At 42.3% G+C, this 23,756-nt stretch overlaps 10 protein-coding genes across 10 annotated transcripts; all 10 read left to right on the top strand.

The window, feature by feature from the left end:
* Positions 1–202: 202 nt before the first annotated feature.
* TM35_000161470 (uncharacterized protein) lies at positions 203–1,063 on the top strand (the record flags this gene model as incomplete). The annotated part of the gene is made up of 1 exon (XM_029026019.1): positions 203–1,063. One exon carries the CDS (start codon positions 203–205, stop codon positions 1,061–1,063), a length of 861 nt encoding a protein of 286 aa, XP_028882575.1.
* A 266-nt stretch (positions 1,064–1,329) lies between these two features.
* On the top strand, positions 1,330–1,902 carry TM35_000161460 (40S ribosomal protein S5; the record flags this gene model as incomplete). Its single annotated transcript, XM_029026018.1, has 1 exon — positions 1,330–1,902. One exon carries the CDS (start codon positions 1,330–1,332, stop codon positions 1,900–1,902), a length of 573 nt encoding a protein of 190 aa, XP_028882574.1.
* Positions 1,903–2,110: 208 nt separating this feature from the next.
* On the top strand, positions 2,111–2,683 carry TM35_000161450 (40S ribosomal protein S5; the record flags this gene model as incomplete). Its single annotated transcript, XM_029026017.1, has 1 exon — positions 2,111–2,683. The coding sequence occupies one exon, from the start codon at positions 2,111–2,113 to the stop codon at positions 2,681–2,683; it is 573 nt and encodes a 190-aa protein (XP_028882573.1).
* A 357-nt stretch (positions 2,684–3,040) lies between these two features.
* TM35_000161440 (uncharacterized protein) lies at positions 3,041–3,772 on the top strand (the record flags this gene model as incomplete). The annotated part of the gene is made up of 1 exon (XM_029026016.1): positions 3,041–3,772. The coding sequence occupies one exon, from the start codon at positions 3,041–3,043 to the stop codon at positions 3,770–3,772; it is 732 nt and encodes a 243-aa protein (XP_028882572.1).
* Positions 3,773–5,068: 1,296 nt separating this feature from the next.
* Positions 5,069–7,828, top strand: TM35_000161430 (Ap-2 complex subunit beta; the record flags this gene model as incomplete). The annotated part of the gene is made up of 1 exon (XM_029026015.1): positions 5,069–7,828. The coding sequence occupies one exon, from the start codon at positions 5,069–5,071 to the stop codon at positions 7,826–7,828; it is 2,760 nt and encodes a 919-aa protein (XP_028882571.1).
* Positions 7,829–8,140: 312 nt separating this feature from the next.
* TM35_000161420 (putative pyruvate phosphate dikinase) lies at positions 8,141–10,882 on the top strand (the record flags this gene model as incomplete). Its single annotated transcript, XM_029026014.1, has 1 exon — positions 8,141–10,882. The coding sequence occupies one exon, from the start codon at positions 8,141–8,143 to the stop codon at positions 10,880–10,882; it is 2,742 nt and encodes a 913-aa protein (XP_028882570.1).
* A 978-nt stretch (positions 10,883–11,860) lies between these two features.
* On the top strand, positions 11,861–13,615 carry TM35_000161410 (inositol-1,4,5-trisphosphate (IP3) 5-phosphatase; the record flags this gene model as incomplete). The annotated part of the gene is made up of 1 exon (XM_029026013.1): positions 11,861–13,615. One exon carries the CDS (start codon positions 11,861–11,863, stop codon positions 13,613–13,615), a length of 1,755 nt encoding a protein of 584 aa, XP_028882569.1.
* Positions 13,616–14,560: 945 nt separating this feature from the next.
* Positions 14,561–17,179, top strand: TM35_000161400 (uncharacterized protein; the record flags this gene model as incomplete). The annotated part of the gene is made up of 1 exon (XM_029026012.1): positions 14,561–17,179. One exon carries the CDS (start codon positions 14,561–14,563, stop codon positions 17,177–17,179), a length of 2,619 nt encoding a protein of 872 aa, XP_028882568.1.
* A 963-nt stretch (positions 17,180–18,142) lies between these two features.
* On the top strand, positions 18,143–18,949 carry TM35_000161390 (uncharacterized protein; the record flags this gene model as incomplete). The annotated part of the gene is made up of 1 exon (XM_029026011.1): positions 18,143–18,949. One exon carries the CDS (start codon positions 18,143–18,145, stop codon positions 18,947–18,949), a length of 807 nt encoding a protein of 268 aa, XP_028882567.1.
* Positions 18,950–20,285: 1,336 nt separating this feature from the next.
* TM35_000161380 (uncharacterized protein) lies at positions 20,286–22,010 on the top strand (the record flags this gene model as incomplete). Its single annotated transcript, XM_029026010.1, has 1 exon — positions 20,286–22,010. The coding sequence occupies one exon, from the start codon at positions 20,286–20,288 to the stop codon at positions 22,008–22,010; it is 1,725 nt and encodes a 574-aa protein (XP_028882566.1).
* Positions 22,011–23,756: the final 1,746 nt, after the last annotated feature.

Raw genomic sequence — 23,756 nt, 5'->3', positions numbered from 1 at the left:
AAGTTTAGTACTCTGTGTGTTGATTCTTTATCATTTGTAGTAAGAGAAGAATGTCACATTGTTCTTGTTACAACTACTTCGAGTTATTTAATGTGAACCTTTAGCATGTTTACTTGTGCCTGTGCTTATCAATTGTATATATTATATTTTTTTTTTCTTTTTTTTTACTGACATAGGTAGAAGAAAGCCATTACCACTCGAAATGCGTGGTGGTTTTCGAAGAGGACGATTCGATAAAGTTCCGCAACCTGGAACAATCGGTAGTTACACGGAAGCATTCTACCCACCCCGTGTGTATTATTATTACACTCACCCACCTACTTCCACAACCACATCTGCAGCTACCGTTATTGTTCCGAGCATTGACGATGGTGTTGGTGATTCCCGTGGAAGAGAGGTACCAATTCAAGGTGTTAGTTCAGCAATGGGTAGGAGAGTTCCTCCTATTCTTCAGGATTTTATTGGTTGTTTTGTTGATGCCAATCAGTGTGCAGCAGATTCTCGAGCATTTACAATTTTAGAGTCTGGAAAAGAGCCTCTCAATATTTTACATTATCCCTATTTGTTAAGCGCAAATTCAGGGCGTGAAAATGTAGATACAAGTGGAAAGCTGCCACAAAGCAACGAGGTTGGCAATAGGTCCCTGCGAATCTGGGAGGATGCATTGGGATTGCCGAATGAACTGAAGTTCTACAGCTCAGTAAATGTTTCTAGTGAGATGACAAGTTCCACAATGGAACGTCTTCGCATTCGCCCTGTCAAACAAAAACGCATTGTGAAACCAGTGCGGCGAGGAGCTAAGGTGGTTATCCTCAATCCAGCAGCTGGTGAGAGTATTCAGGAAACACGAAAGACTAAGCGGAACTTGGGTGATGATGATGATGATGTGGGTGGAGTGAAGAAGCAACCAAAGGGTGAAGATGATGATCCAGAAGGAGAGGGTGAGGGAGAGTATGACAAAGACGATGACGAAGCATCGATATCTTTTCAAGTTGATGATGATGATGATGGTGGTGATTTAGATGGGCCCGAAGGCAGTGGTGGCGAGGATGACTTTTTCTGATTATACGGTTAAAGAATGAATCTTGAAAAATAATAAGATTCACGGAAACTTCCTTTTTCTGAAGGAAGAGTAACTTCTTTTTGAAGTATATTGCTTCTTTTTTTTTGTTTTTGTTTTCTTGGGAAGTGACGCTTTCTTGAACTATATTTACCCTTAGTAAAGGTGATATTTTTTTTTTTTTGTTTTTGTGATTTTTTTTTTTTTCTTTTACGTTTCTTGCTCACATCTTTTCTTTAAAAAAAAAAAAATAAACTTAGAAATCGAGAATGAGCGCAAAGGCCCCAAAGCTCTTTAACAAGTGGTCGTACGAAGATCTCCAGACGACGGAGATCGCTCTCAGCGACCACATTGCAAAGACGGCGACGTATGTGCCTCACTCTGCTGGCCGCTGGCAGAAGAAGCGCTTTCGCAAGGCCCGCATTCCGATCGTGGAGCGTTTGACAAACGGTCTTATGTTCAAGGGTCGTGGTAATGGTAAGAAGCTGCAGGCTGTGCGCCTTGTGAAGCACACACTGGAGATTATTCACCTGCTGACAGACCAGAACCCCATTCAGGTGGTGATCGATGCCGTGTCCAAGGGTGCACCACGTGAGGACTCCACTCGTGTTGGTTCTGGTGGTGTGGTCCGTCGTCAGGCCGTTGATGTGTCTCCCATGCGCCGTGTGAATGAGGCTATCTACCTGATGTGCAAGGGTGCTCGTGAGGCTTCCTTCCGTAACCTCAAGACGCTTCCTGAGTGCCTCGCTGACGAGATTGTCAATGCGTCAAAGGGTAGCTCCAACTCGTACGCCATCAAGAAGAAGGATGAGGTGGAGCGCGTTGCCAAGGCCAACCGATAAGCGAAAAGGCGGTTTCAATGCTTTGATTCTATTCTTTTATTTTATTTTAAACTTTATTTTTGTGATTATTACCTTTTTCAGTTGCTCTAATTGATTCATATTAATATATATATTTTTGTCTGTTCTGCAACTTTGATATTACCTTGTTTTTTTTCTTTTTTTAACCCCTCCACCTCCAATTTTGGTTGCAAATTCGAAGGGAAAGGTGATGAGCGCAAAGGCCCCAAAGCTCTTTAACAAGTGGTCGTACGAAGATCTCCAGACGACGGAGATCGCTCTCAGCGACCACATTGCAAAGACGGCGACGTATGTGCCTCACTCTGCTGGCCGCTGGCAGAAGAAGCGCTTTCGCAAGGCCCGCATTCCGATCGTGGAGCGTTTGACAAACGGTCTTATGTTCAAGGGTCGTGGTAATGGTAAGAAGCTGCAGGCTGTGCGCCTTGTGAAGCACACACTGGAGATTATTCACCTGCTGACAGACCAGAACCCCATTCAGGTGGTGATCGATGCCGTGTCCAAGGGTGCACCACGTGAGGACTCCACTCGTGTTGGTTCTGGTGGTGTGGTCCGTCGTCAGGCCGTTGATGTGTCTCCCATGCGCCGTGTGAATGAGGCTATCTACCTGATGTGCAAGGGTGCTCGTGAGGCTTCCTTCCGTAACCTCAAGACGCTTCCTGAGTGCCTCGCTGACGAGATTGTCAATGCGTCAAAGGGTAGCTCCAACTCGTACGCCATCAAGAAGAAGGATGAGGTGGAGCGCGTTGCCAAGGCTAACCGATAAACGCAAAGAAGAGGGGAACTCGGAGCTTTATTGCGTTGTTTTCATTCCCTTACCATAGTTTTATTATTATTATTATTATTATTTTCTTCTTTTCTTTTATCACACACTTTTCACCACTTGGTGACAGGACTGGTTTATTGAACAGGATGTCCTCTTAAGTGCGACACTACCAACGTTTATATTATTTTTATTGTTATTATTATTGCCATTGTGATCTCTTTTTCTTTTTCTTTTTCTTTTTCTTTTTCTTTCTTGCGCATGCGCATTATTATATATGTATATATATATTGACATCTTTACTTTATTTGCGATTTTACAAGTGGGTACTGGGTGCATACCAGTCTAGTGGGCGAATACATGGCGAATTCACACACCCCTGATGCGGTAGCGCAGCAGCTGCAGGAAGAGCGTCTCGCGCGACTGTGTGACGACAATGCCTTTGTGAACGTTGCGGAGGTGCTGCGGCGACAGCGGCGTGATGGGGCTCCGGCCGGGAACGCCGAAACGGAGGCGGAGTTCCTCGAACCGAGCGCACTGCCCGGAGCGGGGCCTGCCCGCCTGCACCTCAGCCGCGCCCTCCTCGAGCAGCACCGCGCGTATCTTAAGGCCCTCGAGGGTGGGCGGGACGGCGGTGTGGACGCCACGACCGCCTCCTCCACCGCCTCCGCCGAGTCCTCCTCAGGGGAGGAAGAGTCCACATCAGGGCGGGGGAGGCGGCCGCATGGGGGCGAACACCGCCGGGGGGAGGGAAAGAAGCGTATGCGAAAAGAGACTGAACAGACAGATGTCCGGGTCAGTAAAGTAATGGACAGCAGTCTCGCGGTGTCACGACAGATGGAACAAGAGTACCAAAGTGTTCGTACGTGGAGTCAACAACGGCGTGTGCCTCCATTGGAGTTAGCTTCACCAATGCCAAGTTACATTTCAATGGCGGCACCACCACCAACACACACAGGTGGTTATCATTTATGTTCGGTCTGTTTACTTCCAGCAGGCTACAAGTGTCTGCGCTGTCGTAGGGCACTTTTTTGCTCCATTGAGTGTCATGTCATGCATGAGGCGACACGTTGTTTGAAATTTATAGTTTGAGAAAGAATGATGAAAGAAAAAAAAAAAAAATACACGTTTTCCTGTTTACTCTTTTTTTTTTGGTTGAAAAAAAGGGATATTTTCTTTCTGAAATACTGGATGTATTCTTTTTTTCTCTTTACTTTCGTCTCTTTCTTTTTTTTTTTTTCTCTCTCTCTCTCTCTCTCTGATTAAAAAACTACATACGTGGTGTCCTTTATTATGAACTTAGACAACCTATTATGGATACCGTTTAGCAGAGATGAAAGCGGTTGTAATGAAGTGGGGTAGATTTTAATGATACATTTCTTTTTTGAGATTCTTGGTTCTGGGTGACAAATTGATAATGGACATACAATATTGGTAAAAAAAAAAAAGAAAAAAAAAAAGGAAGCTTTGACCCACGATTCTTTTTTACACTGAAGAATATGGCTACCTGTGATGATAGATTAAAAAAAAAAAAGAAAATCCAATATATATGTGCGAGAGAAAAAGAGAAAAAGAAAGAGAAAAGAAAAAAAATAGATAACTCTCGGGATAGAGGCTATTTGACGTCCTATGAGTCTGCAGTTTTAGTTTTAAATCCCGTTAAATAAATACCCATGGCGGATTAATAATGAGAAAAAATTCTTATGAGTCTGGTACTAGAACCATAAGTAGCCAAATAATGCATGTGAATTCTTTTACTGATGACCTGTATGAACATTTATGTTTGTTTCTCCACCACATTACAGTTAACAATGTGGTGAATATAAGTTATACAGAGTTGCTGTCAATATACCCTTAAACTACTGCAGAAGAAAATCAATGACAACAATAACAAAAAAGACGTGATGATGTGATGATGATCATCGTCTGTGTCTTTCTCCCTCCTCATGAGAAGAGTCTAGTAGAGGACCTTGTGTCTTCCTTATTTGTATAGTAGCAGGATATATAAAATTGGTGACGGAGGGATGGGTGTGTGAGTGTTTTTGCTAACGGTTTGGTGCAGATGGGTGGAGGCGTATCTCTTTATATCATCGGTTAAAGAATTAAAATATAGTAGATAAACTTTTTTTTGGTTTTTTTTTTGTCTATAGACAAAGAATCTCAAAATTCTCTCTTTTTTTCTTTACCTTTTATTTTACGATCTTCCTCTACTTTTCTTGAGGATCACAAGATAGAAAAGTGGAGAGGGAAAGGGATAGTTACAACGGAACCAAAAAAAAAAAAAAAAAGGGGGAAAAATACCTAAGGGTAATTGGAATCACAAGAAAAGATTCCTCGTTGTTGTTTTTTTCTTTTTTTTTATTATCTCCACGGAAACGATAAGCCCAAATGCTCAATATTGGACAGTTGAGTGGTGCAGCTTTTTTTAGCCGCGTGTTTGATTCTAGTATAATTCGTGAGGATCTCTTGAGTCAGAATGCAACTCGACAACTTTCTGCACTTCAACAAGTAATTGCCTTCATGACGATTGGAAGGGACATGTCAAGTCACTTCAGTGATATTGCTCCCCTCTGCTCCTCCAATAATCTTACTATCAAACGACTCGTTTATCTATATTTAATGCAGTACAGTAGAACACAACCACAGAAGGCTGTCCTACAAGCTGGTGCTTTTGTAAAAGATACACTAAACGATTCTCCACTTATTCGCGGTACTGCACTGCGAACAATGACTTCTCTACTTGTACCTGTTATGGTTGATTTTATTACTGCACCCCTTTTGCGTTGCTTAGAAGACAGTGATCCATATGTTCGCCGTATCGCCGCATTTGGTACATTGAAACTATACTACGTAGCTCCGAACGTTTGTGAAGAAGTTGGACTTCTTGAAAAATTAAAGAATCAACTATGTGACGAAAATGCAATTGTAGTGGCATCTGCAGTTGCTGCTATTTTAGAACTTCGTCAGTTAAATGCTCCAGTTGATCTTGAAGAAGCTATTGTAAAAAATGTTAATCACCTGCTTGAAGCAATTAGTGATACCACCGGTTGGTACCAATATTATCTTCTTGAAGGTGTTGCTCTGGTTTTCAAGAATAGTTTCTCTACGTTAAGCATGGATGAAGTTAAAAAAATCATTGACAGTGTATTGCCCTTTTTATCTGTCTTTAATGTTGCAACAATCATGTCTGCAGTACGTGTCATCACATCCTTTCTTATTCAGGTATCCCCTCAGTTATTATCACCATCATCTACTACTACTACTACTAGAGATGAAAATAACCAGGAATTAGTAGATATGCAAGAACGGTGTAGTCTAAGAGTCGTTGGAACCTGTGTGTCATTATTATATGGACCTTATTTTGAGGTACGTTTTACCGTATTTCGAAATATTCATCTCTTGATTAAGACAGGATTAAGTCGATTTTTTAAAAAATATTTGAGTGTCTTTTTCGTCAAGTATGATGATCCTATTTTTATTAAGCTAGAGAAAGTTGAACTATTACTTGAGCTTGCTGATAATGAAGTTGGAGAAGTGGTACTCTCGGAATTTGTAACATACGCTACAGATGCAGATGAAGAGATGGTTCGGAAAGCGGTGCGTTCTATTGGATTTCTTGCTGCCAAATCAGAGCCACTAGCGTCACAATGTGTGGAAAAACTAATTGGTCTTATTGACACTGGTGTAAATTACGTTGTACAGGATGCGGCAATTGTGGTACAAACAGTTCTTCGACGGTATCCCGGTAGGTTTCCTGACGTTGTACCGAAACTTTGTGATGCTCTAGATATATTAACCACGGCGGAGGCAAAAGCTGCTGTCGCGTGGGTACTTGGCGAATATTCACAATCTGTGGAAAAGTTACATGATGTACTTTCTGTATTTGTAGAGTGTTTCCCCAATGAACATTCTACCGTGCAGTTAGCGGTATTAACCGCTGTTGTAAAAATTTATCTTCAAGATAACTCTAATAAAAAGAACCATAACGCTGAGATTCTTCAACAAGTACTTGCTATGGCGACACAATCAGGACTACCAGACGTCCGAGATCGCGCATATATGTATTGGCGTCTCGTTACTAGTGACATTGAGGCGGCAAAGAAACTTATTCTAACATCAAGTAGTACACTTTTTACCACAGTAAATAACATCGAGAAAAATCGGTTACATACACTTTTGTTAGACTTGGGAAACCTTACATCAGTACTTCATCGTCCCTTGCATCTTATATACAATAATGGATTAGCCCTAGGCGAAAAAGATGATGATTATGATGATAATTATGTTGATGATGATGGAAAAAAACATCATCGTGGAAATGATAACCTTGAGAAGGGATTATTTAATTCTATTCATCCTGATGAGGACACAATTATATCATCATCACCTAGAGAAATGTCTGAAGACATTCCTCATCGTAATAAAGAAGACATGCATATTGCGTTACCAGCGAATGAGGGTAATGGACTAGAAGTCAGTATGAGTTGGTCACAATTAGGCAATAAGTTACTCTTAAATTGTCGTTTTTCACTTTTACCTGGTGAAGATTATGTACAACGTATACATGTTAATATGCTTCAAATCAATAGGAATATATTTGCCCTTGGACTAGCACAGCAATGTCCTACTGTGCAACTTGAAGTGGGACAAAAAGGTGTAGAAACTGTTCATATTCTTGCAGGAACTAATAATGAAAAAGCACCTTCACGCGATCTTCTAGCAGCAGTTAATGCAGATCCTATTGGGACACGCTATTTTATTGCTCCGCCAGTACCGCCTGCTATGTTGTTGCTTCCTGCCACAGGTTGTGATTCTGTCATGTTTATGGAGCAATTTCGTGCCCTCAAAGCACCATCTTGGACGATCCCTCAATCTTATTTACCAGTCCAAACCAACCCATCACGTTATACAGCAGGCGCTTTACGCCTTCACGGACTAAGCCTTGTATACACTGGGAAAAGCTGTGAAGGTGGGGTCATACGACTATTTCTCTTTGCCCAAACAATATCTGCACAAAATATATTAATGGAGTTGTCCATTCAAAATGATATTGTAGCCTATTTGGGAGTGCGATGCAAAGACAATTACATTACACCAGTATTTGGTGCATACACCCTGCAGGTTCTCTCTTCTACAACGAATTCGTAATAACAGAAAATAAAATTCTTTAGTGCCTACTTTTACGCGACTCTTTTTTTTTTTTTATGGTAGTATACTATTACCAGAAGCGTGCGACACTCTATCAATCCAAAACAAAAAAATTGAAATGTACATATGTCTCTGTTTCTATATAAAAACTACTTCTAGAAGTCGCCCGTAAAAGCATACCTTTCTGTAATCAACCTACGATCTATATATATGTTTTTCTTTTGCCCTTCTTTAAATAAAGAATTTTAAAAAGCTATTTTAACACAAACAAAATAAAAAAAAAACGTTACTACCTTAAAAGTTAAAACTATTATGGAGGCTAAGAAGCACGTGTACTACTTCGGTGGGAAGAAGGCCGATGGCAATCGCAACATGAAGGAGCTGCTCGGAGGTAAGGGTGCAAATCTGGCGGAAATGGTAAACTTGGGTATCCCTGTACCTCCTGGTTTCACCATCACGACTGAGGTGTGCGGCATCTACCAGACCACAAAGGGTGTGCCCCAGGAGGTTGTGGAGCAGGTAAAGCAGAATGTGCGCCGCGTGGAGGAGGAGATGGGCAAGAAGTTTGGCGATGTGGAGAACCCGCTACTCTTCTCCGTGCGTTCTGGCGCTGCTGCCTCTATGCCTGGTATGATGGACACCGTTCTGAACCTTGGTATGAACAAAGCTACCGTGGAGGCATGGATTCGCCGCTCTCCTCAACTGGAGCGCTTCGTCTATGACTCATACCGCCGCTTTATCACCATGTATGCTGACATTGTGATGCAGGTGGGCCGTGAAGATTTTGAGGAGGCCATTGGACACATGAAGGAGAAGCGTGGAACGAAGTTTGACACAGATCTGACAGCAAAGGACCTGAAGGAGCTGACAGAAGAATACCTGGTGCTGTTCCAGCGTAAGACTGGATTCCCGTTCCCACAAGACCCAATGACGCAATTGTTCGCTGCCATCAACGCCGTGTTTCGCAGCTGGGGCAACCCTCGCGCTGTGATGTACCGCCGCCTGAACAACATCACCGGTCTGCTTGGCACTGCTGTGAATGTGCAGGCAATGGTGTTCGGTAACATTAACGATCGCTCTGCTACTGGTGTCGCCTTCTCGCGCAGTCCCAGCACCGGGGAGAACTACTTCTTTGGTGAGTACCTTGTGAACGCACAGGGTGAGGATGTTGTGGCTGGTATCCGCACGCCGCAGCAGATTGGTCGCGAGCTGTCGCTGCGCTGGGCTAAAAACCATGGTGTGAGCGAGGATGAGCGTCGTCACCGCTACCCATCGATGGAGGAGGCGATGCCGGAGAACTACCGCCTTCTGTGCGATATCCGCGCGAAGCTGGAGCACCACTACCGTGACATGCAAGACATCGAGTTCACTGTGGAGGACGGCCGTCTGTGGATGCTGCAGTGCCGTAATGGAAAGCGCACAATCCACGCGGCGGTGCGCATTGCCATCGAGATGGTGCAGGAAGGCCTCATCTCGAAGGAAGAAGCCGTGCTACGTATTGATCCTTCGCAGGTGGACCACCTGATGCACCCGAACATTGAACCTGCTTCCGCCAAGAGCAGCAAGCCGATTGGCAAGGGTCTTGCGGCAAGTCCTGGTGCTGCTGTGGGTCAGGTTGTCTTCGACGCCGATTCGGCCAAGGAATGGAGTGCAAAGGGCAAGAAGGTGATTATGGTACGCCTCGAGACGTCACCGGAGGACTTGGCTGGTATGGATGCCGCGTGCGGTATTCTGACGGCCCGCGGTGGCATGACGTCTCACGCGGCTGTGGTGGCCCGCGGCATGGGTAAATGCTGCGTTTCTGGCTGTGGCGACATGGTTATTAAGGGCAAGCAGTTCACACTTCACGGTCACGTGATCCGCGAGGGTGACTACATCACAATTGATGGGTCAAAGGGTCTGATCTACGTTGGTAAGCTGAAGCTACAGTCACCCAACCTGAAGGGTGACTTCGAGAAGATCCTCGGGTGGTGCCGTGAGGTGAAGCGCCTTGGTGTGCGTGCCAACGCAGACACACCACACGACACAACCAAGGCCCGCAGCTTCGGCGCAGAGGGCGTTGGCCTGTGCCGCACGGAGCACATGTTCTTTGAGGGAAGCCGAATTGATGCGATTCGCGAGATGATTCTTGCTGACACTGTGGAGGGGCGCAAAGCTGCTCTGCAGAAACTGTTGCCTGTGCAGCGTGGTGATTTTGTTGGCATCTTCAAGGCCATGAATGGTCTGCCGGTGACAATTCGCCTGCTGGACCCCCCGCTGCATGAGTTTGTGCCACATGAGGAGACAGCACAGGCTGAGCTCGCGCAGAAGATGGGTGTGCCGGTGGAAAAGATTCGCAATCGCGTGAAGTCGCTCCACGAGATGAACCCCATGCTCGGTCACCGCGGTTGCCGTCTGGGCATCACGTACCCTGAAATCTACGATATGCAGGTGCAGGCTATTATGGAGGCAGCGATCGAGTTAAGCAAGAAGGGCTGCAAGGTTCAACCGGAGATCATGATTCCGCTGGTTGGTAAGAAGGAGGAGCTGACTTTCACCAAAAAGAATGCAGTAAAGACAGCGGAGGCGGCTATCGAAGCCGCTGGCCACCGTGTGCACTACATTGTGGGTACCATGATCGAGGTGCCGCGCGCTGCCGTAACGGCTGACCAGATCGCCCAGGAGGCTGACTTCTTCTCATTCGGTACAAACGACCTGACACAGATGGGCTGCGGCTTCTCGCGTGACGATGCCGGCGCATTCCTGCGCCACTACTGCGAATTGGGAATCTACGCCCAGGACCCATTCCAGTCGCTTGACCAGTCAGGTGTTGGTGAGCTTGTGCGAATTGCGGCAACGAAGGGACGCAGTGTGAAACCAATGCTGAAGCTTGGTATCTGTGGTGAGCATGGTGGAGACCCCGCAACGATCGAGTTCTGCCACAATGTCGGTCTCAACTACGTGTCATGCTCGCCGTTCCGTGTGCCTGTTGCCACTGTTGCCGCTGCCCACGCCGCACTGAAGGAGAAGATGCGCGTAGAGGCACAGTACAAGAAACTCAGTGGAAAACTTTAAGTAATTTGCGGTATGATGTTTTAGTGAATAGATGTATTATGGTAATAATAGTGTAGAGGGAAAAGAAAACGTTTGTTTTAGGGAATTTTAATCGTGGAAAAACTTTTTCTTATGAGTTAGGTTCTTGGTGTTTGTGGGCTTTTCTCTGTTGGATTAATTTTTTCTGTAGAGGTATCTTGTTTTTTGTTTTTTTTTGTTGTGCTGGAAGGATGCTGAAAAAAGGGGTAACTGTATGCAACAAAAGGTTTTTTTTTTTTTTTTTTTTTTGAAAAATGATATGTATCCTCCGGAAGTTTTTGACTAGGGGTTATGATCTGTTGAAAATACTTCTTTTATAATATGAGGGAAGATTTGGTGAATCTTTTTTTCCCACTGAAAAATGCGTAGTGGATTTTTGATCGGTTGTTTCTACTGTTTAATTTCTTTTCTTGGTAGGATTTTTTTTTTTTACGTCGTTTAGTCTTTACTGGGGACCCTTGGGCGTTGCTCCGAGTCCTTTGCATCTTGTTATCGTGCAGGAAGATGATTATCATTATTATTCTCTGCTGATTTTGTTTTACCTAATTGAGGTGGAATTAAGGTGCATCGTGATGTGGAGTAGGATGAGGTGTACCAAAGAGTAACATTGTTACGATAAAACGGTGTAATTCTATTCAGCAGTGTTAGTATTATTATTGTTTTTTTTGTTTTTTATGATGATGATGATGATGATGATGATGATGATGATGATGATGATTTTTATTATTATTATTATTATTATTATTATTATTATTATTATTATTATTTTTTATTATTATTATTGTGGCGGTGGTAGTTGTAGTCTTCTTTTGAGTTAATACTTTTTTCCTTCTTTGACTGTTCTCTGATATGGTAGGGATATATATATATATTAACTCTCTTAACAAGTGGACTGCATAAGCCAAAGAGGTTTTCTAAAATTGCGGCATTGTGTGACTTTACTAACATATTCTGTAGAAAATGCGTAGTTTGTTGGACGGTATTACTTCTGCACTGCGCATTCCACAGGAGCAGTTACAACAACGACGACAACAACAACAAGAATTGCGACGACAGGGAGATGCTGACTATGACAGAGGTTCTACTAGTGACACGGTGACAGGAACCGCGATGAATGTTGTGCCTACTTCGCTTCAAGAGGATTCCCACATGGACTTCTCAAGTCACTCTTTAAGTGGTGAGTTGCTTCATGGTGGTGGTCACCGTTACTGTAATTTTTCTACTGAGAGTTTACCAGACCTTCCTTTTACAATGCTTCTTCTTACACAGAATATTGGTGGTATTGATGCATGTTCTTTCAGTACGGATAAAGTGAATGAAAAAGTCTCTGGTGAAAGTGAGATGGACAAAGAGAGAAAGAGTGTACGCAATCCTGTACGGCAACTTGTAGCCGAGTTACTGGCCGAGTTACGACTTTTGATCTACGAAGCCTGTCGTCGTGAGTATGCTACGTACTCACGAAAACGTAAAACGAGTTTTAACGATCGTGTACCACCACACTCTGTAGAGAATGACTATACCATAGAAGACTCTTTGCCTCCATTAATTGATGTTATTGTTGTTCATTTTCAGGAAATTGGAGGAAAGCAAATGAATACAGAGTTCAATGCCTTTTTTGCAGAAGCTTTGAATACAGTATTACCAGAAGCAGCGTGGACGTCAGGTCTTCTTATGGAAACGAATGACGATGCGCAGAGGTTTACAGCCATAGGTTCAATTGTATTTTTGTCACATCGTATGTGCCCTATTAGTAGTATTCTTTCTTTCCGTCATCGTACATTTGTTAGTGTTACGGATGATCCTGCTACATACGGTAGTTCACCTACTTTTCTTTTTCACGGTAACAGGTTTTCTGGTGCTGGTCGCTCTCGTAAAGGTTACTTGCTTACATCGTTGCGCTTTGGTACAGTTGTTGTGAATTTTCTTAATGTTCATCTCTATAATGATGCCAAAAATACAAATGCAGCGGAGTCAAGTCCGAGTATGTATGCATTACAACGACAAGAAGCTTTGTTAGAGGCTATGGCAGAATGTATGGTGTTTATTTCACCTCAAGATCCTTTATTTATTTTTGGTGATTTTAATACCCGTTTAGATGCTCATGCTCTTTTGCAGCATTTAAAGGAATTTCGTCAAATAGATGTAGAACTTGATGTGAAAGACGTGCGTGCACCTGACAGCTTTTGGGAACTGTTCACAGAATCATATCATATGGAAATGATAAAAAAATTTGATGTTGAAATGGAACGTTTAATGGATGTTGTGGCTCAACAGAGTGGTGTAGAATTGGCAGAGTTTGCGGTACGTTTCCCACCGTCGTATTCGCGTCTCCCTATTGAGGATTCCTCACGAGTTCAATGTACACCACAAGGTACCGCAAATAGTAGTGAAGAGGAAAAGGACGCGATATGTGATGGGGAACATGAGAAAAAGAGAGCGAAAAGTGAGACGGAAATACTGAAGATATTAGCGCGAATTGCAGGAATACCTTCACGTGGTTATCTGCGGCAACGTATTCCCGCCTGGTGCGACCGTGTTGTGTGGAATCCTGCTGGATTAGAACTGATGACAGGAGTGCGTTCATCATCATCATCATTGCCACTGTCTGCTCTTTTTGAGAACAATAACAGTAGTGAAGAGTCTATGGGTCGGTATACGTATCGATCTTTTGCACTTACACACACAGATCACGATGCTGTGACATTGTTTTTTTAACTTGTATTTTTGATCATTTCTTTGGTGATACTGTTACTAGAGGTAATGACAATCATTACAGCAAGCCAACATGTTTATTTTTATTCGTGCAGTATAAATATATTGCTGTGTATGTATTGTGGAAAGGCCTTCTAATCACTGTGAGAGTTGGGAGCATTCTAGGGTGGGAAGGAGTGAGGGGATTGCCTTATTCTTTAAATAAGAATTATTATGATTGTTATTGTAGTATATATATATATATATATATTTTTTTTTTTTTCTGATACTACTGCCTTTATAGAATGTACGCACTAAGTTTCACTCTGTACCATGTTGTGTTCCTATATTTTTTTTTATCTTTTGTGATCAGTCAGAGGCTCTAGGCAGAAAAGTAAAAAAAGGAAGAAGATTTACCAGTAGAAGGGGATTGATAGTAACCTAGAAAGGAGGGTGAAACCATCCACCAGCACGGCCACACATTATATATAATATATTCTTAGAGAAATAAGAAGATAGAAGAGGATTCTATTAGTAATCTCTTTACCTCTGTCTTTGTTTGCGCAAGAAGACTAGTTACCTTTTGTTGCCCCCACAAAATATATAAACATAAAATAAATAAATAATATATATATATATATATATATATATATATAATACGTATAGATACTGTTTTCCTGAACACACCGTAGTGTGGTAATAAAGTTGGTTTTAGGACGACTGTGACTGCTTTTAGGTACTGAGAGAGTATTCTTTTAGAGGGTTTGCTTGTTGTTAGTCTTCACCCATAGAGGGAAAGGGAGTTGCTAAAACCACTGCGTGTGTGTGGGAGAGAGAGATAAAAAAAAAAGAGATAGAATAAGTGATCCACAGAAAGAGAGAGAGAGAAAAAAAAAAGACTTAACTGAACCTCCTCTCCTCCTCCAAAAACAAAAAAAAAAAAAAAAACAAGAATTACAAAAACAACTGATGAACCCAAAGGGAGAAGTTTATGATCATAGGGGATTATACCAGCCCTCTGGATCTGTGGAAGGTAACGAAGATGTCCACAATTGTGAGAGACTTCCTATGCATAGCGGTATGCTACCAATGTCGTTCGTAGGCACTTCACCCGAACATGCATCGACGATAAACACAGACACGTGTTCAAGAGAGTCCCGCTCCACACGGCGCCAATCATATCTTCAACTTAACTGCAACTTCTCTGAGGAAGATGGAATTGCATGCCAAATACGGACGCAAAGTTTTGGGGTTCGACGTGCCGCAGATTCATTTGCGTTCCTTAATGCTGATTTATCTGTTGCAGGTATTAATAACACTCTTCCTTCTTGGCTTTCGGACTCCATATTCCAACCCCTATCTTCGGTTAATGGAATGGCTCATAGTAAAGATAATCATCAGACTCCTGTACGCATATATAGTGCCGTGCCACCAAAGGAGGGGATGTTGTCTCAGGAAAATTCTCTGCCCTCTGCTCAGAATGTAAACTCAAAAGTAGAAATTCGTAACGTTTCAGGAGCTTTACACGAAACCGCCCCCACAGTAGAGATGCCACAATTTTCTCAAACAAAATCGATCATTGCCATGGAGAATGAAGAAACAGCGGCTTCACTCAAAACTGGACGTGGACCTGTGGTGTGTTTACAAGATGTTCTCAACGATGATGTTGTCTCTGTGGATTCGTATTCAGAGATGACACCGACACCATCAGGTTGTACAGCGGTGTTTTCACCAACCATGTTATCACATGAAACAATGGAACAACGGAAAAAGCAGAAGCCATGTCAACAACAACAACAACAACAACAGAGAAGACGTGGGGTCTTTGGATTATTCGGTACAATAGGACGTGGTTATTTTAAATATTTTGCAGCTCTGTTCAAACGACATCAACTTCTTGAGCCGTTTCTTAGACGTGTCTTACAGTCATGTGAGGACATTTATCCAAGGGAAATTGATATTATGGAGTTTTTATCTAATGCGGATGTATCACCAAATGATATCTTTTTTATGAATCCACTTATTGCATGGCCTCTACAGGTTTTGTATACGATCTCTTGTTTTTACGTTACAGCGAAGTTGTATGGGTATCAAGAAATCTTTAAGCTTTTTAAACCACGAGGTGGATTGTTCGCCAGTGGCAAATATATTTTTGCCGCCCTAGCAGTTGCAATGTCACCTACAGAGGAAGAGTTGATGTATCACACATCTAGGATGTTTCGGGCTGCTTTTTTAGTCGGTTTTATAAACAATGAAAATAAAGAACATTTTGAGAATCAGCTTCATGGATGTAGACAACGTAGCTTTATGTTGCTTGTAGTTAATATTTCAATAACATCATTGCAATTACTTATTAATAAGGTTAATAAGGTGCAACTAGGACCTTGTAGTAGTGAGTCTTGGTCTGAGGATAATAGTTCACGTATCATTCCTATGTCAAGGATAAACATAGCACGTATTATTAGTACTCGTTCAGCAGTGGTTTGTGGTCATCCCACTGACTTGGAGCGATTGAATATTCTTCTTATTAACTATGCCACTAGTACGGGTGTAAAAGTACATAGAGAATACCTTCCTACAACAACACCTGAAAATAGTTCTTTTTATAATCAGCCTCAATACCTTAGATTACTGCAACTCTGGAGTGATAATGGTATGGAGTTTGACTCTTCTATGCTTCAACTTACTGTATACTCTCCTGTAGACGGAGAGGCATGGAACAGAGAATCTAAATGTGTGCTTACAGATAAGATAGCCTTAGCTGTAACATCTTTAACACAGGATTTGACCTATTCACTTCAACATGTACGCGAGGATGATGTATTACTTAACTTTTCTCTTGATACTCCTTCGCTTGGACAACTTATTTGCTGGTCAAGACATGAAATTACTATTCTTGTAGAACCTGCAGACCAAATATGCGTAAACGTTTTCCCATCACCTCGTAGAAGTGCCTTAGATGGGATAATTCATGCTACACTTGCAAAGTGCGCTAAGATTAATATCATATTGCAAAGTATGCAATGGGAAGGGAAACCCCATCAGGCCTGCGTACAAGATCTTTCAACTAGTTTTATTGATCTTGCTTTGTTAGTAGATGCGGGGGAAGTTAGAAAAACTTCTTCTAACCTTCATTCAAATTACCTTTCACCAACATGTGGTTTTGTGAATACAAAGGGAGAGTTATCTAATTTGGTCGTAAAGAGCGGTTTAGTGAATGAGACATTTATGGGTACTCAATTAAATCACAAAGATAAAGTGATAAAAGCCTCACAAGGCGAAGGTTCATTTTATAATTTAGAAAGTGATCCATTTTCTTCTCCCCCTGAAAATGGATTTAACTGCATTCTTTTACCGAACGAAAATTTTCCAACTGCGTTAAATGCGTATGAATTATTACCAGCGGTAAAATATTACGAAATGCAGTTTAATTCTTTCTTGACTCGGGGTGCGGTGGAATTTGCCCGGAGATTAGCACAATGCACAGGAATTGAGTTTCCACCCCATACATTGTTGATGTGCCCCACAGTGTTGGCTCTCATGGAGCTATGGGACGCATATGATTTTCTAAGAAAACAAACTGATTAACACAAAGTGAACGCACATTTGAAGCTTTTATTCTCTCTGGGATTAACTGGGTTGCTGATACATTGAAGTTCCCCCCCCCCTCCCACTCCTCAAGCTTTATTGTTGTTATTATTATTATTATTATTATTATTATTGACATTGCTATTGTTCAAATTCGTAATTCCAGTTCTTTTTTCTTTTCTTTTTCTTTTTCCGCTACTTATGAAAAATCCTCTGAGGTATATATTCTTTTTATCATTACCGTGTTCACGTGAGGTATTAAGAGTTTCTCCAGAGAGTAGTTGTGATTTCTACTGTTTTTTTTTTTCTCTTTTTGTGGCCACTTCAGAGAGATCAACAATTACTTTTTTTGGTTCTATAATTTCCCTTTTGTTTTTTTCTCTCGCTTTCTTTCTCTCTCCCCCAATTGTGCTTATATTTATCTGTGGAATTGCGTGGTATTCTGTTGACAGTATTCGTGATATCGATACTAATTGGAGGGTATTGGAGAGTTAATGGGTTCCTTTTCCCTCTCTTCAAACTTCTTTAAAACGAAAAAGGAAATACAGTGATTTGATATATATATATATATATATATATATATGTATATAGGGAATGAGATCCTCGTGATAGGTATTTTCTGCGTTCGATAGCTGTTTTTTTCTTTTTTTTTCTTGTTTTTGTTTTCGTCGCGCTTTAGATGCAATTCACACAAACACTCTCTCTCTCTTTATTTACTTTTGTTCATGTATACCGCTTCTTAGGCGTTTAAATTGTTTCTCTTTATTTCTCTCTCTCTCTCTCTATTTTTCTTTGATTATTATATATATATATATATATATATTTGTGCTGTATGTCCACCTATGACCTTTTCTGCCTTTTTTTCTTTCTTTCTCTTAAAAAAATTTTTTTTTTTTGCTTCTCCAAGCGGTTTTTTTTTTTTTTAACGCAACTAGGATCACACGCATAAGGTAGCTTTTGTTGATGTCGAAGCAACTCTCTATCATCTCTGCTGGTGCCTCTGCGGCCATCCTCGAGAGCGCCGCTGCGATTGTGAAGAAGGTCACTGGCGGGAAGGTGTCCACCACGACGGCCACGACGGCCGACCGCCACGCTGTTGTCGTGGGCCCCGAGACGCCGGCCGGCATCCACACTGTTGTGACGGCCGTGCCCGCCGCCCCGTTCCCCGCGTACGCCGGCGTGAAGACTGTCGTTGTGCGGGCGGTGCTGCCGCGCTCGGCGCCGGACCGCGTGCAGCTGCGCGACGCCCTCGACGTGTTCCCCGCGGCCGGCATCAGCACCGAGGCGGAGGAGCGGGCGGCGGCGGAGTCCTTCCGGCGGTCCGCGGCGGTGGCGGTGGCGAGGGCCCGGGCCGTCAACGCGAGTCGCGTGACGCTGGTGGTGAAACAGGCCTCGCGCTACACCGGCGTCAACGGCGTCTTCCGCCGCGTCTGCGAGGAGGTGGTGGCGGCCGCCGGTCTTTCGGTGGAGGTGCAGGGAACGGCAGCAGCGACGAATGAACTTGTGCTGCGACCAGAGTCTCTCGGCGTTGTGCTCCTCAACGACGTGCCGGCGACGGAACACGTGGAGTTGGCCGCCGCCGGCATATTTGGTGGTGCCTATCGCACGTGCCACACAAACACCGGGGGATCCGTCTCAGCTGGACACAGCTTCAAGTCGGTCGCCCTCGCTGTCGCCGCAGAGCTCCGCGCACTCGGCATGCAGGCAGAAGCAGAACGGGTTGAGGCTGCAGCCGCAAAGAACCCAAGAGCCGTGGTCGCCGCACTGTAAGGTGCTTCTGAGTGCATATATATAAACATATATATCTCTGTGTGTGTGTGGATATGAATATAGGGGTTCCCTCGTTACCCCTTTCAACAGGTTGTAGTGGAAGTAGTATACCGCACCAGAAGGTCGGGCACACACATCCGTGTTCGGCATCGAGGACAAGTGAGAGAGGGAAGGTAGTGTTGGTGAAAGACAGGGAGGCAGGGAGGGGAAGAAAAAAGAAAAAAAAGAGAAGTAATATGAAAAAAAAAAAAAGTAAGCAAAACGAGAAAAAAAAAAAACAAAAAAAAAAAAAAAAAAAAGTAAGGGTGTTTTGACTAGTGTCCCCCCCAACTCTGTGGGTGAGTGTCATTTACATTAAAAAAAAATATATATAAATGGNAAAAAAAAAAAAGAAAACATCAGGAATAGGCTCTGCTGACTTGTGCTGCGCTTGCGTAGGGAGGAGGGAGTAGGAAGAAGAAGTATGTTGAGAAATATATAGGTGAACTGTATCTGATTGTGTTTGTGTGTATATGTGTCTCTGCGAGGTTATGTGCGTGTTTGTAGTCGTCTAATACGCACATGAAAATGCATTGCTGGTAAAATATTCTTGATGGGGTTTTCTTTGGGGTGATGGTACCTTTTTTTTTCTGTTTTTTTTTTGCTGTTTGACCTACTATAATATGTTTTCCGTCCCTTTTTTTTTCTTTTTGATTTTTCTAACGTACAAAACGCACTAAATATAAATACGAATAAAAGGTAGGACCACTCTTTTTTTTTCCTTCTTTCCCTTCTTTTGCTGTCGTACCACAACACATCTGCTTTAGCCGCCTGCCAACGTAAGGGGCAGGAGTGCAGAAGAAGTGAGTGCGTGTTATTATTGTTCTGCTACACATAACTCCTATCATTTTCTCTACTTGGCAACACACTCACACCCACACCCTCGCGTCCACACACAAAGAAAGAAAGAAAGAAGAGAACATTTACTCTTTCTTTTTATCCGAACAGAGACATAATAGTTCAGGGGGAGGGAGTGAAAAGAGGGATATTCGGTCCTGATTCACAGAAAACTTTTGCCCCAATTGAGTCTTATCAGGGTTGTTTGTACTACGTGGACCCTTCTGGTTGGATAAAGAAAAGAAAACCAAGAAGAAAGGGGGTGGAAAAAAGGACATAGGAGGAGAGTGTGATCACTTCGTACTTCTTTTCTGTGTTCTTATATTGATTGCTCTTCTTCCTCCTGGGGAACGAGCTAATATAATCTACTAGCTTTTTAGGCAATATACAGCTGGTCGGACAAGAAAAGGTCTTGAAGAGTAGAAGGTCTAATTGGATTTGTGACTACATACTGTTGATCATGTGGCCGAGAACCAGTACTCATGGTGCGAGTAGACCACCACCACCACCACCACCACCACCACCACCAGCACCACCATCACCGTTTCCCACAGGAAGGGAATGTACAGCAGATGTGCCATTGTGTGCTCCATCATCATCACCAGCACTATGGCGTAGGGGGTTCCCAGGACCGCCACCTCCTCAAGCGATGTCAAGACTGGGATTACCGCCTAGGGCTACAATATGTATTAAAGGTTTACCACCAACTGTAGACAACAGTCAAAATTTATTACCGTTTGTCCCAAGAGAAGGATTGATCGCTTTACGTGTAAAAAGAAGTGGTGGTCGAGATGTTGGGTTTGCAGAATACGATTCTGGAAAATCTGCTCACGAAGCACTACAGTGGTTCTACAGACTAAGAGTAACAACTAATATTGCTTACAGTTGTTTGTCTCACATGCCACCTTCATGCGATATACCACCTTTAGGTTATCGCTACCCTGTCCCATATGTGGAGTATAACAACTGTATTGGAGACTCTTCTCGTACCATGGACTTGCTTCTGAAAAGTGTTATTCTTGATGCTGAATGGTCTGATAGCAGTCCTACTTGCCGTCCAAATTTTGTTCCCTCACGTACTTCACCGAACCCTTATTTTGATCAGCAAAATCAACAAAATTACGGTTGTATTCCTTCAATGGCTATGACCCCAGAACGTATTTCTCAACCACCGCAATTTGGTTTTCATTCGACCCCCTTATCTCACACCGGTCCTATCCCAGAGACTCACTCACGTCCTGATGTGCCAGGACTACAAAATATATCGTGGGACTCCCGTCCTAAAAGTACCGAATGCTGTCATGCAATTTCTGTAGAGAGCGGATGGAACCAGGGTTGTATGACTCATCCTTCTAAAGTTGGTATGTCTATGCAATCTGGAGTTAAACCTCAAAGACATCGGTGGCACTCCCAACCTCAGCAAGCGTGGGGCCAAACTTCTACTGAGGGTGATATCCATATGCATGGTACATCATCCATAACACAGAGTGACTCCTCTCGTGCATGTTTATCGGATTCTACTCTCCCTTCTTTCATTTTGGACGATAAAGATCTCCCCAGCAGTACACTTTTTGTAAGGGCTCTTCGTTATCGACCACATCATCTCCAACAGAATACATCATCATTTCGTGCAGCCTCGAGTTCCCCAATTTCAGGAAGAGCAGAAGAAGAAATAGTGGAAACATCGTACGATTCTGGAACTTCAGTACCGTCTGAGCACCAGTACCAACAACGACGACAACAACAACAACAACTCGATCGTGTCGTTCAGGAATGGGCGTGTCTGCACCATCACCACCATTTTTCGGCATATCCAGAGGTTCAGTCGAATATACCGTCTTCAATACCTTGTAATGCTTCAGCACATTCTGGGATGCCAGCAGAGGTACAAGAAGGTTCACCCACATTTCGCTCTCTTTCATCTTCCCATACAGGGGATGACACAATTACTAATGAGGTCATAAAGGGAGTTTTAAACCGCGATTTTTTCTCGGAACGTTTTGCTGGATTCTGTTCCTACAAGTCATTCGGCAAGCAGTGTGGTTTTGTGCGGTTTGAAACATCTGAGGATGCGCGGCAGTGTTTGTGTTGGTTAAGGCGGCAGCAGAATTTACGTCCATTCATTTCTGTGCAGTTTGCGCGTCAGGACACGAGGTCGTGTCGTTTTCACAAACGAGGGAGTTAGCGAAAGAAAAGAAAAGAAAAAAAGAATAGATACAAAGAAAAGGGGATGATTAACATTACTTGAGGGGAAAGGGGGTTGTCTTTGGTCGAACATTGCAAGATGCGATGGTAACTGTTATAAGTTTATCGCTTTTTCTGGAAGAAGGAGAAAAAAAAAAATAAAGAAAAGTGAAAGAAAAAAGAGAGAAGAAAAGTGGTGATGGTGGGGATAAAATAAAACAAACAAACAAACAAACAAATAAACAGACCGAGAAACCAAAAAAAGCATGTTCATCAGGTCATATTATATGAGGGACAGAGGAAGGTAGACTACAGCGCTGAGGACGAAAAATAATAGCGTCTTTTTTTCCTTTTTGTTCTTCGTTCTTTGCACACATTCAGACAGAGGAGGAGGTATGAGGAGAGGGGGTGGTGGAAGGAATGGATGAGGGTAAATAAACGGACACCTTTTTTTCTGTTTTTTTTTTTTTTTCTTCCCCACTGTTTTGCATTTATTTCGTGGCTCTTTTTTTTTTTTTTCTTTTACTGCGCTACGAATGTATGATATGTCTTTCTGGTGAAGGGTGGTGCAACTGAAGAATAAAGAAGATAAATGCCACCAAACCAAAAACAAAACAAAACGGGGTGACGATGGAAAGCGCAACCAAGAGTGTGGATAAGAATATTCTGCAAAAATAAAATGGAAGTCAAGAAAGGAAGAAAGTTGTGTGTAAGCGACACCTTGTTTTTTTTTTTTTTTGTTGTTGTTGTTTCTCTTTTGAGTCTACGGAAGAAGCTTAATTCGTTTTACTGGGTTGGTTCCTCTCAAAAGGGAACCTCTTTCCACAACCTCGGGTACTGTTCCCCATCGTCCTGTTCTGTTTGATTACGATATGTTGATTGTTGTTCCTTCTTATTATTAACTTTTTTTTTTTTTTTAAATAGCCGTAGTTTTTTAAATTTCCGTCTTTTCTCTTTTTTATTTTTGCCACCCTCATTGTGGCCTTTATTATTGTTTTTCCACTATGCGCTTGCCGCGCCCAGCCTTTGCGCTCCACAACAAGTTTTGCAAGCGGTGTCTATACACATTTTGGTGGGACGACTTTTTATTTTATGTTTTTTATTTTTGTTTTTTTTTTCACATTATTCTATTTGCTGCGCACTCAGTTTTGAATATTGATTGCCGTACCGCGATGAAAGCAGTCATTTTAGGGAGGAGAGGTAAATATGAGGGGAAGGGGGTGTCAACGTGATGGTAGAGCGTGTGTGTGTGTTTTTCTTTTTCCTTCTGGTATTTGATTATTATTATTATTATTTTTAAATACCAATACACACACATATATACGGAAACGCTCAAATATATATATATATATATATATATATATATGTATACATCTTCTCTCTTTTCTATTTCTATCTCCTTTTTCACACACAGACATATATATATATATATATATATTTATGAGATTCAATAACTTTCATATATTTGTATATATTTTTGAAATTTATATGCTTTCAAAATACTTTTTCACACACTTACACTTACACTTACACTTACTGCACACATATTTTTACTCACATATACACATCTCAATACCTACACTGTAGGAGGGAACAACCGTTTCTACTAAAGTTGCATCGACTTGGTTTGTCTATGACAGATTAACACTGCGTTCGTCATTCCTCCTTTTAATATCGAGTGTAGACTATTTGAGAAGCGAAAAAAAAAAAAAAAAACTACTTATCAAGTATTCATTTTTTTTTTTTT

The sequence above is a fragment of the Trypanosoma theileri genome (assembly GCF_002087225.1).
Source record: "Trypanosoma theileri isolate Edinburgh chromosome Unknown TM35_Tth_16_V1, whole genome shotgun sequence".
In the NCBI taxonomy this organism is placed as follows: domain Eukaryota; phylum Euglenozoa; class Kinetoplastea; order Trypanosomatida; family Trypanosomatidae; genus Trypanosoma; species Trypanosoma theileri.
This window is presented reverse-complemented; position numbering and strand designations above follow the sequence as displayed.